Source organism: Taudactylus pleione, unplaced genomic scaffold (assembly GCF_031769625.1).
Source record: "Taudactylus pleione unplaced genomic scaffold, aTauple2 ptg000372l, whole genome shotgun sequence".
NCBI classification, from domain to species: Eukaryota; Metazoa; Chordata; class Amphibia; order Anura; family Myobatrachidae; genus Taudactylus; species Taudactylus pleione.
This window is the reverse complement of record NW_028284773.1, coordinates 15356799-15371580: the sequence shown is the minus strand read 5'-3', so window position 1 is coordinate 15371580 and position 14782 is coordinate 15356799. Positions and strand designations below refer to the sequence as shown.

Genomic DNA, 14782 nt, shown 5'->3' with positions numbered 1-14782 from the left:
CTACCTGTTAGCATACCCTCATTCACAATACATGTTCCATTCAGCAAAATTGCATCACATGACATGAAAAAATTTTTGCCAGTTAAAACAACAATATCCCCCGGTACTAAATGTCGAGACTCAACCTGGTCGCAATCTGCAAGGAAATGAAGAAATAAAGACATCAACTAAGTGACAGAATATAAGTCAACATGTATAGAAGCTCTATTAAGTATGCCTTTTGCATTACACTAATTTAATCATGTATTCATTTTATTACATCAGGCAGAATTAATATTTGTAGAAATGTATGGAGTTACATAGACTGTTTATGGTAATAAATTATAATCACATTTAGAAATTTCATTTTTAATTAGTTTTAGTTACATGTCAAACATAGGTAAATCACAAAAATAGATAAATAACAATGTTAAATATTTCAGAACTTTGGTCATCAATAGTAATGCTTTAGAATAACATTGCGCATAATTTCTATCACAATTTTCAATATGGAGGTTTCTTATTTCATTAAGATAAAAATGCATTTGTGAGTTACAATGGAAACTGATATTTTTCATTAATATCTCACTAGTATGTATGTGTAACAATCTTTGATAACAATATATACTGTATTATTCCCGGCCATGTAGGCGCCGCTATTTCGGCCATCGGCATCCCGCACGCCGGGATGCTGACTACATCCCTTGTAGATACTCTCTTTACCCTCTGCACTTACCCACCTTTCCATCTGTCTGCCCCTCACTTATCCCGACTCTGTCTCTCCCCCTCTCCCCAGTCCCTCTCTCTCATGGTGGAAGTAGCAAGAATAAAAGGGTAAGGGGTTAATGATTTATTGGAGTCAATTAGGATGAAGGTTTTTTTATGTGACCGAGGGATGTAATTAGGGGTTTAACCAGTTAACTGCAGGCGTCACATGTGATGTGACCGCAGTGCTTCACCTGGTAACTTAACATCACATGTGAACGAGCCAGGGGCGTAACTCCCAGAGACAATGGAGGCTGATCTTCCACTGCAGCTCCCCAGGAGCTACCTGCAAAAGGTAATAGGAAGGCTACCTACTGATAGCCCTCAGCCTGCACTGCAGACAGAAACAGTGCACCCGCCACTGCTGCTGGACAGTTACCTGGGACCTGAGACACCTGTCTGATCTTTTATCCCAGGGATGACTGGTACACAGAGCCACCCAGTGGTAACCGTCTATTCTGCATCATAACAATTGGCTGCTCACCAGCATATGCTGCTGTAGACTTGGCTGAAACTCAGTGATTCTGTATGACTCTAACCCACCAGCCATTGTCACACAGCGTACCTGGAGCTGTGAAACAACATTTACATATCAGGCATAATTGTATATGAGCATCCGTGCCTGAATCAGTGCTGCCAAGGCTAACCTTGTAAAAGCCACAGAGAAACAAACAGCGGTGTCTTGCTATGTGTCCGATACCTCATGTACAAATTGTGAATACTACATATATGTTTGTTCCTAGGCACTAATGTTAGGAAAACTATTTATATCTGATACATTTATACCTGATATGTCACCATAGAATCCTCTTCATATATTCTTTTTTAGGTGTGATTGCATGGGTATATATACATATTTTTTTGGGGGGGCACCAAACTCTAGCTTGCCTCCGGGCATCTGGGATGAACTTACGCCCCTGGACCGAGCCACCACGCTGGTTCTCCTCAGCTTTTGCAGAGGAGATCCATTCTGACTCCAAGCACTATGTGGCTGATCCCTGCAAGCGCAGAGATCAACTTCAGCAGGGGGGACTGACCACCAGTCCCCCTTGACACATGTATGCCAATGGGGTTTGGGGTGGTAACCAGGGGGGGTATCTAGCATCAGTGGGGGTGGAGTATGGGTAATATATACAGAAATAATGCTGGAGGGGGTAAAATAATAAAAAAAACTGTATTTTTACAGGGGGGAGGGTTGGTTTGGAAATCAGGGATTTTCTTTTACTACTAATGGGCTGTGGCAGGGTATTATTATTAGGATCTATGACCCCTGGGGGTCTATTACTTGTAGGGGGTGGAAAGTCATTTTATAATGGGGCCTATGGACACAGGGGGATGGGGGGTTTGTAAAACACCCCTATACAGTTTATATATATATATATATATATCATATTTAAATATATGTTTATTAATAGTTTTTAAACTTAATAAAATAATACAACAAAACCCGACAATTTCAAAGTGTGATTGTTTATTGGTCTCTGGGCTAATCAATAATGGGAATTATGAAGGTAATTATGTAAAAGGGTTAATTATATTAACTATATTAAATGAGGTTGTTACTATGAAGCTGAAGTAATTAATGGTTTTGAGGAGGGGTTATCTATTGATTAGAGAATGAGATTGTAAGGTGATCAAAAATACTTTATATTGCATGGCAGTCACACTCTTCTGTATTATATGGTGGTCATTGCTGCTCTCTGTGATATGGTGGTCACTGATGCTCTCTGTATTATATGGTGATTACTGTTTCTCTCTCCATGTTATGGCAGTCAACAATGCTCAGTGCATTATATGGTAGTCACTGATATTATCTGTATTAAATGGAGGTCACTGATGCTGTCTGTATTATATGGTGGTCACTGATGCTCTCTGTATTATATGACAGTCACTGTGATGCTCTATGTATTATATGGTTTGTTTTCTCCCCAGGCTGTTTTTTGTGGGTGTACCACCCGGCAAGAAACAGCCTACCACCCGACACTTTGGGAGCCTGCAAGTGGGACAGTATCAGGGAGCTGTATAAAGAGGACCAGATCCTACAGACTTTACAGCTTTTTCATAATCAGACCTCTAATAAGATAAGTGGAGAATTAATATATAAATGTTATTTTAAATTTAAATCATTATAAGGTCAGGGTTTAAAACATTTTATTATTGTAAAGGCCCCCACCCGGCTACTTCTTGATGCCACCTGGCTGGAAAAATTTTCTGGGGAGAACACTGATGGTGATCATTACTGATGCTATCTCTATTATATGGTAGTCACTGATGCTCTCTATATTATATGGTTGTCATTTATAGTAGGTAGAGGGTGACTACTATCAACTGGAGAGGGCTGAACTGGGTCTTTACCCTGGGTGACAGAAAGCCTAACTGCCACACATCTTTTGTAACATTTTATAGTTTATTTTTTAAGATTGAGAAGACCATTTTTGATGGTTAGCATGCTGTATGCCTGCTATCCTTTTTATATGCTCTAACCCTGCTATGAATATGCCTTCTCTGATTCCCATTTATTTAATTGTGATGCTTTTGAAAGTTAACTGACATCACTGTGATGGCATATATATACAAAGCATAGATTGCTTTATTAGTACATTTTCTTGTTCATATACAGCAAATATTCTACATAATCTGTTACATATTGGCAATTGTTCTGCAATTATTTTCTCTATATGAATTTTGTTTTTGAGTTTTTTCATCTTTAGGTGGTGTGTCATAACTTAAGCATTCATGATGCAGATCAGTAAGTCTCAACAGCACTTAAATAATATATTGCATTATTATTACATATTACATTTTAATTAGAGGTTACTGTTAGAAAAGTTAGAAATAGGAAAAAATACCTTTGTCTCTCGGACACACAGTCACCTTCATGTTATTATGAGCTTTGACCAAATTGTCGAGCTTTGTAGATTGCTGTTTAAGTAAAATATAGAAAATGTATGTAAAACCATACCTAATGTTTTAGTACATGGTAGCAAGCAAACAAATGGTACTCCCAGCCATAACTTAAAATGCAAAGCATTAAGGAAGTTATTCCTGGCAACTGACACCTGTTGGTAAAAAGTGTGATGGTTCAAGCTGAAAAATGTTGAGAATTATTGTTTGTACTGCTCTGCATCAGCAATACAGTAACTGAAGATTTACCATGGTGTAGGATGAGAAAATACAATTTCCTTACGTCAAATAAATAAGAATATAGCTGAGCTGTGAATCATCTCTGCCAAAGAGTCTCTATTACCAAATGAATGCACATGATGATCCTGTCAGCATATTTAAACCAGATTGAACCGCAATCACTGTTTGTTGACTCAAACTAATCAGATTTCTCTAATCTACCATGATCAGATATATCTTAATATCTGGTTGGCTGATGAACAAATTAACATGTGTGTGAGCTGCCTGTATCTACTCTCCTTGAATCTGATTGTCCTGATTCAGGCTTTAAATAAAGTTTATTATCTCTATGCATGGTCAACATTACAAGGCTAATAAAGTAGATTCAAATATGCTTCTGTCATTACTCTATTTTTATCAGCATAAATGTTGTTATACATCATAGTTTTACTAGTAAAAACAAAAGAATTGTGTTATCAGTATCAGTATACCTGTCTGAGTTCCATGAGAGATAAGGTGATCGTACAGATACATAATAGTAGAATTGCAATGGCATAACCCAGGTACCCTTCAGCCAGCCACAGGACCACAGTGAAGAATTGATACACGTAGAACAGATTTAACACCTATGTATGACAGGAAAAGATAACATTAGTTTCCCTCAGATCCCTCTCCATCCTGTAAATCACAAGCTTCACAATAATAAAATATAATAATAATGCCAAATATTTGTACATACTTTATTAATAAATAATTTCCAGAGAGGAGCAACTTCAACTTCAATAGTGTTATGTCCACACACTAATCTCCTGTGAAATAATGAAATAATAAATGATAATAAGATCTCAAGTTGTCATGTGATCACTGTTGTAAAATATAAACTCTGTATTTTAATATTTATTGTATTTTTTTTAAATTCTCTGTATTGCACAAACATTAAATAAGTACATAATTACCATACTATACAAATAGTAATTCTTATACAGTAATCAATCATTAAAACATACAAGTATCAAACAATTACCACGTGTACAATATTTATTGTATTTTATTACAATAAGTGAATCTATAAGATGTCAATGAGACAATATTAATATCAAAACATCTCATTCCCCATTTTTAAAATATATATCATAAATTGTGAACAAATTTGTATTTTTTGTTTGTATTTCTACTTAATTACAGTAAATATAGAAAATGTGACTTTCATTTTATTAATAACTGTCAAGACACTATTGATTCTTGTGTACAGTACATGATATTTTTGTACATTATCATATTGTGTACAAATAGGGGTAAAATGTACTAAATCACCTGGGAGTTATTGGTAATTTTAAAGCGGCAATAATTTAAAAAGCAAAACCAATTTGGTTTGGCCTTTTAAATTATTGCTACTTTAAATATACTGGCTAAATTACCAAAAGCTATTACAAACACTCTATAACAGGGGTGGATTGGGCCAAAGGGAAAGCGGAAAAGTTCCCACTGGGCTGGTTCCCTCTCCCCTTTGCTGGGCCGGTTTTCACTGACTGGCAGACCCCATGACAGCCACTACCACGATCGGAGCTCAGCTTATTCGGCAGTAAAATGTAAAAGGGCCAGTGGGAAGGCTGTTGCGCATGCCCAGCCTCAGCAGCTCCTCTTATGGGCCTTTGCAGAGCCTGAGTGGCAGGGTTGGCCGCAGCTGATGCCTAAAGTGTATCACAACAAGTATATAATGGAAGTGATCTGTTTAGATGAGGGGTGCTATGCTTAGAGGGGTGCTGTGATGGGTGAAGGGTGCTGTGCTGAGAGGGGTGCTGAACTTTGGGGGGAGAGGGGTGCTTTGCCTAGATGGGTATTGTGCTAAAGAGGTGCTACTGTATGCTGAGAGGGGTGCAGTGCTGTGATGGGACAGGGGTGCTATGCTGAGAGGGGTGTTGTACTGTGATGGGTGAGGGGTGCTGTGATGGGTGAGGGGTGCTATGCTGCATGGGGAGAGGGATGCTGTGAGGGGAGAGGAGTGCTGTACTTAGAGGGGTGCTGTACTGAGAGGGGAGAGGGGTGCTGTACTGTGATGAGAGGGAGATGCTGTGATGGGAGAGGGGTGCTGTATTGAGAGGGTTGCTGTGAGGGGTGCTGTACTGTGATGAGTGAGGGGTGCTGTGCTGAGGGGGGTGCAGTATTGAGAGAGGGGCTGTGAGGCAGGCAATAAACAGGCAGTATGAGATGCTGTGAGGTGGGCAGTGAAGGGAGGTTGTAAGTGGTGCTGTGAGGAGGGTCTGTGAGTGCTGTGAGGTGGGCAGTAAGTGGATCAGTGTGTGTGCTGTGATGGACTCTGTGTGCTTTGGGGGAGGAATGAGCTGAAATGGAGGTCCAATAAGGGATGCTGAAATCTATATATGCTCGGGCTAGTCCTGCTTGTGTGCTGCATGTAAAGAGAGGATGGAGCCTGCTCAGACTGTGAGGAGGATTGCAAGGAACCTGCGGGAAGATGGACAGCTGGGGGAAGTGAAGAAATAAAACAAAAGGAGCTAGAAAAGGAAAAGGAAGTAAGTAAGAAAGAAGTAAAAAATAAATATTGTATATTACGTATTGGAAAGCATTGAATGGCATATTATCAACTAGGGGCACTGGGTTGGCATATTATGTACTGTGGGGTATTGTGTATCATATTATGTACTGTGGGAACACTGAATGGCATGTTGTGTTATTGTCTACAGGGGGGACCTGAGTGGCATATTATGTACTTAGGGGGCACCGAGTGGCATATTAAGTACTGGGGGACATTGTGTGGTACAGTATATTGTCTACTGGGAGGGCACTTAGTGGCATATTATGTACTAGGGGCATTGCATGGTACAGTATATGGTGTACTGGGATGGCACTGAGTGGCATATTATGTACTGGGTCATTGTGTTGTAAAAAAATATATTGTGTACTGTAAGGGCACTGAGTGGCATACTATGACATTGTGTAGTATATTGTGTACTGGGGGGATGTGTGCCATATTGTGTAGCTTACTTGGGGAACACCAAGTGGCATATTGTGTACTGGGGGGACCAGAATGGCATATTATGTACTTAGTCGGCACTGAGTGACATATTATGTACTGGCGGGTATTGTGTTTTTTTCCCTGTGGGGGCCAATGTGTTTGTTATTTTTTCCAGTCAGGCGCCAATGTGTTTGTTAAATTTTCTTGGGGGAGACATGTGTTTGTTGGGTTTTTTGTGGGTTAATGTGTTTTGTTTATTTTTTCCTCTGTGGGGGCCAATGTGTTTGATTTTTTTTTCCTGCTAGGGGCCAATGGGTTCCTTTTTACGCACCCCCTCAAGAAATCCTTTAAGGCTGCTTCCAGAAGTTTCCCAGGCTGGTTTTCCATCCCAATCTACCCTGCTCTATAGTGTTATTCCACTTTAGCATTACTGATATCAAGCCACATCTCTACACTTTAATGGGCATATACACAGTCCTGGCATATGTCTGCCACCAATGCTACTGCTTTAGAGTTGTATGCATCATGAGATGCACCGAACTCATAGTAATTATGTGTTTTCTTGCTACTCAAAATTTAACTAACAGACAACCAAACCTCTACTTAGAATACATTGTAAATGTGATCATTATATTTTCCAGTTCCATCATTTTCAAACTTTTACCTGATGTCTTGCTCCTCTTTTCTCAGACCAAATCCATATTTTGTATGTATGCTATGGCAAGAATGATCTTCTTCCAAGGTTCTGAAAATCCAAATATGATTGCATGTAAACAGAATTAAAAAAAGATTGTGAGTCACATTGTCTACTTAAATAGATTAGTATAAAACTAATGGGTTTTGGAAAGCCAACCAAAAAAGTTCACAGCAATACTGGAAAACTAATACTTTGTAGTGTATTGCTTCATATTCTATATTCTTGTATAAAGTTTCAGGGCCATGGCAGAAATTAAGCATGGCCAGATTTAGCCCGTATTTCACAGCCACAAAGGAGAGGCTCACTTTAAACACACTACTTTGATCATTTTATCTTTCTACTTACCCGATTTTCTCAAATTTTTTATTTGAATTGTCCCAGACATATCGAATTTTCTGTACTCGTATGAATTTTACCTGTAAAAAGTATTTTCCTTTAGAATGAGCAAAAACATATGTTCTTCTGTTTGCAGTTTAGCACAATTTATTTTGTATTCAGTCTTTTTTTTACTTGCTTATATGTTTTTTGTATCCTTCTCAGGTTTTGTCTATATTTTTTTTATGCCGTTTCAGAAACACTTAACTATTAATTCCTTGAAATTCTATACTGACATTATCTTAGGTTATAAAGAACTCAAGTACTCTACTCTCTCCTATATCTTTAGTCTAATTTCTGTTAACACTACCTCCCACTCGCTCTGCTCCTCCATCGGCTGCCACTTCAGCTCCCTGTAGCTTCCCTACTCTCACTCCTACTGTACCTTCAAGATTTCTCCTGTGCTGCTCCACTTCTCTGGAACAAACCCTATCAACCAAACAGGGTGTCTACCAGCAGCCACAATTTCAAGTGAACCCTTAAGGCTATCTCTTCCAACAAGTCTATCAGTCCTCCTCTTAACTCATTAGCCCCTCTGTTCACCCACCTATTCTCTATCCAAGTTCGCCTTCCTTATTGCACCTTTCCCTCTTAGGCCCATATTCAATTAGGAGCGAAAAGTCCGTTGCCAGACTTTTCGCTGTCACCGCCGCTTTTCAGAGTGAAAAACTATCGCGCTCCTCCCCGGGTATCTCCGTATTCAATTTCAAATCGGCGAAAACGGGACCCGGCGAAAATGAAGTGAGCAAAAAGTGCTGTCATTTATGGGGAAATCAGTCTGACACCCCCCTAAAGATGCTGTGACATGGGGATCCACTATGGGTACCCCCCGAAAGCCCTGCTGAAGGTATTTTTGGTCTTTAAATGGTCTCAATAGGGGTTGTTTAGCGTCTTTGAAAAAGTGATGAAGAATAGCATTTAGCAAGTTTTAAAAAAAAAAGAAACAATTAGTAGTCTCAGCAAATTTGGGGTACATGAAAATAGGTTCAAGCATATTTTAAGGTGGCTAGTGTGAACTTTTTAAAAATTTGAAAAATCCACCTGCCCCAATCTCCTGCAATCAAAAAAACACCTGGCGCATACTTGGGGACCCCCACCCCGAGTCTATTTCGCTAGTTTAGAAGTTTGTTGCTCAACTTTTTTTTTTTTGCCCCCAAAATGAAAGTCGTTTTTTGAGGTGTCCTGTGGTACTTGAAAACATTTTTTTGACACAGAATACCTTTGGGTGATGGTCCAAGGGGTGCAGGGTGGTTTTTGGAAGTATGTACCCCAAAACTCCAATTCTGCACTTTTTTTTGACACCTATTCTTAGGTGCTACTTTTTCGCAGGGTTCTATCCATATTAACTTTCCGCTCTGGTGAAAAGTCGGAAGAATTGAATACGGGGATAAGTCCAGATTGGCGAAAATGACGTCATAACGTTTTTTCTCGTAAGCAATTGAATATGGCCCTTAAACTTTAAACCCTTATGGGTAAGGCTGACTTCCGCCGTTCTCTCCTACTAGCACTGTTCCTGGCACTAGTGCGTCTGCATATTCCTTACCCTGTCTCCAATCAGTGACCCTGATCCTGCTTCTCCCTGCCAGACTTCTCACTACTTGCTTTTACCTGCCATAGTTATTAGCTCGAACCTATGCTTCACTCCATCTCTCGGGACTGCACCCTGCCGTTGATTGTATCATTATGTTGTTGTTATCTTATGTTCTCCCATATATTGTGTTGTTTAATCTCTGTACGGTGCTACAGACACCTTCAGGCGCTATAAAAATAAAATACACTACACAAACAAGGCAATAATGAAGAATATGATAACTTTACCTGTGAGTCTAGCATTAATAGTAGAGAAGTTATTGGAATCCTTTCAACAAGAATTGTTGATTAAATAGAGTCAAACAAAAACCATGTGAGCAGGAATTTACTGCACGCAGATAGTGACAAACAAACTAGTAATGATAGGTATAGGAGCAGTGCTGGATTAGCAACATGTCAGATGGGATGGTTACCCAGGGACCTGCACATAAGGGGCCCCACATCACCAGTGTGGGGGCAGTACAGTGTGTCCAACACATTTCCAGTGCTAGGAGTATTTACACATAATACTTTTTAATAACATTTGTTGCCCTGGGGCTCCCGCAAACCTTAATCCGGCCCTGGATGGGTGGGTTGGCGAATTTAGCATAATAGCATTTTCACTAGGCATTTGTAACAGCATCCCACAATATAATAAATTAAACGCTGAACATCTTTGGGTTTGAATTAAAAATATGGGAATAGTTAAAGGTTTGTCTAAAGTACTTGAGAAAGGCGTAAGCAGAGAATGAAAGATGATGTGATGTCAGCAACGACAAAAGTCATATTGAAGTTATGATTTCAGAAGACATGAAGGTAATTATGCAATGTGGTCCACCAGCGGGAAAAGTAACAGGAATACATGGATGTATGGAAATAGTTTTATAGTATCAGGAAGAGGGAGGTCATTTTGCTTCTTTTTAGATCACACCTCACCTCGACCAAGGTGTATATTTCTTATACTGTACACTGCTTAGTGGCTTGTTAGTCATTGTAAAGGTGACTGATAGTTTTATCCTGGGTGGTGAGGGATCATTAGTTAGTACTAGTAGTGGGATTGGATCATTTCAAATTGGTCCTGTCTTATTAAAGAGTCAAGACCCAAGTGTGTGAGAGACCAATGGGATAGACAAAGGATAAGGGACAGAGAAATATGCCACTACAAGACATACAGTATGTGCGAAATGCAGCTAGTCCTGGGAAAGATGATTCCAGAGTATGTGAGTCTCCCTGGTGGAGATAGAGATTGGCATGCAGAGGTTCAAGTAGTCATGACCTTGTTTGGTCGCTGACTGGACATATTCTGAGCTGAGTTCTGACAGAAGAGGTAGCCACATGAATAGAAGTACCACCACCTCTAAGTAAGAAATAATAGAGTATTTAAACCTTGTATTCATTGAACATGAGCTGTTTTACAGCAGGGACAGAGAGAGAAATATGTAGTCCAGGAATAGAGTAACCAGACCTCCAAGGGGGACACATTGTGTGCATCTATAGGCATGCTGGCAACTATAGTGATCCAAACCTAAAATGGTCAAATCAACCCATTTAGTTAGATTGTGAAGCTAGAGAGCCTAAGTATAAAGATAGTAATATACCTGCTTAGAGAAGAAGGGACTTGAGACCCTTTATTACTATGATGATGACCAAAAAGCAGAGCGAGGACGACAATTGTTATTGAGGACAGTGTAGAGGGAGTTTCTGTTGGACATTACTGCAACTGCTAAGTACTGTATGTGCTAGTGGCATTCAATTAAAATGGAATTTGTTGAGCGCTGGTCTGGCACTTTCGTATTTATTACAACAACAACATTATGGATCTGTGAATCACTAGTGGTAATTAGAAATGAGAAGAGAAAGAGACTAGAGAACTGTGAATTGTAATAATTTCATTTTGGAACTATTTACTAAACAAAAAAATACTCTTAGTTTAATGTAAGACTGGTTGGTGGGGAGGAAGGCAACATTATTAAATGTGGCTGCAAATGATTTAATATAAGGCTTATTGCAGGTTGGAGACAAAGTTTCACTCACTGCTCAGCTTTCCAGATGGTGAAAAGTAACAATAATCTATTTTCCAAACAGGACTCCATCATTCTAGAATTCATCCAAGCAGCAACTAAACTTTACACCAGCGGCAGCCACAGGTAGTCACAGCTACAATAACAGGTAGGAGAGAAAAGCATAGCGTTCATTGGAAGTCTAACCATTTTAAAGGGCTTAGGCCTCCCCCTCCATTGTAAATTGACTATACCTCTTGTGGTAGTGCACCACTACATTAAGACAGCATCTACTGTACGTCCAGGAAGATGTGACACAAATGTACTGGACCTCGCTCAGGGAACTTTAGTGTCTAGTTAAGGTTCATCCCTGAAAAGGCTAGATATTTGCTATTTTTCTTCTTTAAGCCATTAATTATATATATATATATATATATATATATATATAATTTATTTTTTTCATTTAATTTCATGGAAAGTTGTATACAAAATATTGCAGCCAAATCTCTATTATTGGAACTTGCCTGTCTCCCCCATAGTCACAAGCTAGGAACATGCCTGTATCCACCATAGACACAAGCTAGGAACATGCCTGTATCCACCATAGACACAAGCTTGGAACTTGCCTGTCTCCCCCATAGTCACAAGCTAGGAACATGCCTGTATCCACCATAGACACAAGCTTGGAACTTGCCTGTCTCCCCCATAGTCACAAGCTAGGAACATGCCTGTATCCACCATAGACACAAGCTAGGAACATGCCTGTATCCACCATAGACACAAGCTTGGAACTTGCCTGTCTCCCCAAAGACACAAGTTTGGAACTTGACTGTCTCCCCCTGCTACAGTGCTTGTTACACCATGGAAACCTATAAGTAACAAACACACTTAGCTCTTGTACAATATGCTGGAATCATGTCCTTGAATTGTCTATAGGCCACAGAGTTTATTAGACAAGGTCATACGATATTGCAGGAATAATAATAGCCATTTTATCACACAATACCTAATTACCCATAAATATCAAACTATCTAATGTTGCTGCTTAGATACAATTTAATATGAGGCATACAAATAACTTTAGTAAAGTTTATATTTTTTTACTTAATTTTGAAATCCATTTTTCCTGCAGAACAAGTGAATTACTTACTTTAAGATCTGGTTTTCTTATGGCTCTATTCACTATGGAGTTTTCATCAGCAATTACAGGACAATGTGATCCACTCAAAAGAGAGTCTTTAAATGTCTCCAGTGTAATCCAACGCACCCTCTTCCTGGTGTATTTCTTTCTTTCATCCTGCAGAGAAGGCAGAAATGTTTGCGGATTAAAGCATGTGACCAGACATCAGTATATCTATGTCATGAACTTGTGGTTTTCTACATTGATAAATACCACAAATTTTTGTAGGTAGTTATTGCATCTGAAGAATTTAACTAACGTATAATAGAAATACACATACTGAGCATCAAAATCAGTTGGATATAAATCAGGTGCATGTGCCCCGAATTTTGGGCATGGAAATAATATGTATATTTACTCATAAATACAGTAATATGCATATTCTAGTGCAGCAGTTCTCAAACTGTGGGTCGTGACCCCAAAGTGGGTCACGGCCATCTCAGCTTGGGGTCGTGACTCACATGGGGTCGGGTTGATGACCTCTGATCTCTCAGCCAGTGATCCAAATATCATCAGGCAGCCCCGTCCCCACCCCAGTGCTCAGCGTCTCCTGTCCTCCTGCTCAGCAACAGAAACTGACACACAGGCAGCAAGCATCAGCAGCAGACAGACTCAGAGGGGCCATCTGCCGGACTCTCTCTGCAGTCTGTGCAGATGTTCTTAAGTAAGTGCAGCCTGGGGGGCCGCAGTTGCCAGGCTGGGGGAATACAGATTGTGTGATGATTGCTGTGGAGGGGGAAGAAACATCAGCAGGGGAGCATGAGGAATGATGGGAGTGCTGAGCACAGACCCCATGGGGCAACAAGAGAGCACAGAGTGTGGGAACTGGAGGGGGGAAACAGAAAATACATTAATTTATTAAAAACCCACTGCCTCCCCCCTGTCATCCACCACCTCCCCCCTGAAACGCACTGCCCCCCTCTGTCTTTCTCACTTACTGCCTCCCCGTCACCCTCTGCCTCCCCGTCACCCAATCACCCCCTGTCACCCACTGGTTCTCCCTGTTACCCACTGCCTTCTATGTCACCCCTCGCCCCCCCCCCGCTGCCTCCCAGTCACCTACTGTTTTTCCTGCCATCCTCTGGCTCTCTCTGCCACCCTTTGCTGCTCCTTGCCACCCACTGCCTCTCTGTCACCACTTTCTCCCCTGTCACCCACTGCTTCTTGCTGCCTTCCACTGCCTCCTCCTGCAACCCACTCCCTTTTCCTGTCGTCCACTGCTTCTCCCTGCCACCCACTGCCTCTCTGTTACCCACAGACACCCTCTGCCTCCCCCTGTCACCCACTGTTCCTCCCTATTACCTACTGCCTCCTACATCACCCATTGCCTCTGTCTCACCCTCTGACACTATCTGCCTCCCTCGTCACCCTCTGGTTCTCCCTGTTACCCACTGCTTCCTATGTCACCCTTTGCCTCCCACCGCCACCCCAGTCACCCACTGTCTCCACTGCCACTCCCTGCCTCTCCATCACCTTCCGACACACTGCCTCCCCATCACCCACAGCTTCTCCCTATTAGCCCTTGCCTCCTACATCACCTATTGCCTCCCCAGTCACCCTCTGCCTTTCCATGCCACCCTCTGCCTCACCCTCTACCACCATCTTCCTCATCCCTGTCACCATGTTTCTCCCTGTTACTCACAGCTTCTCCCTGTTATCCACTGTCTCCTGCGTCACCCTTTGCCTCACCAGTAACCCACTATCTCCTCTCTCTGATAGAGCCGTAACTAGACTTTTTGGTGCCCTGTGCCAGAAAGAGCATTGGTGCCCCCCTCATTTTTCATAGGTACATAATACACCCAAAAAAGTGGAATTGCCTCATGGGGAAGGGTCAGGGAAGAGATAGGAGAGACCAGGAGATGCTGGGGATGAAATAAGAGGAAACTGCGAGTAAGAATGATAATAAACAGATATTGGACTGGTCCAAATAGCGCCCCCTGCCCTGTGGTGCCCTGTGCGATGGCACCGGCCGCACTATCCTAGCTACGGTCCTGTCTCCTCAGTCACTCTCTGCCTTACCTTGCAGGGACAGGGGCTTTGAAAATAGCTCGTCCCTGCAATGTGTAAAAAAGTAAATGATTGCATAATCGGACACCTCACAGTTTTGTGTCTCCATAGTG

General features: G+C 41.1%; 1 protein-coding gene across 1 annotated transcript in view; it reads right to left on the bottom strand.

Annotated features, from left to right (window-relative positions):
- LOC148508304 (putative cation-transporting ATPase 13A4) overlaps positions 1–14782 on the bottom strand; it is a 101992-nt gene that overhangs the window by 56973 nt on the left and 30237 nt on the right. The window contains exons 3-9 of the mRNA XM_088444706.1: positions 12633–12779; positions 7884–7954; positions 7506–7586; positions 4607–4676; positions 4359–4493; positions 3594–3666; positions 5–136 (exon numbers count right to left, since the gene is read on the bottom strand). Of these exons, the coding sequence (XP_088300832.1) occupies positions 5–136; positions 3594–3666; positions 4359–4493; positions 4607–4676; positions 7506–7586; positions 7884–7954; positions 12633–12779 (709 nt within the window). The remainder of the gene's footprint in view (positions 1–4; positions 137–3593; positions 3667–4358; positions 4494–4606; positions 4677–7505; positions 7587–7883; positions 7955–12632; positions 12780–14782) is intronic.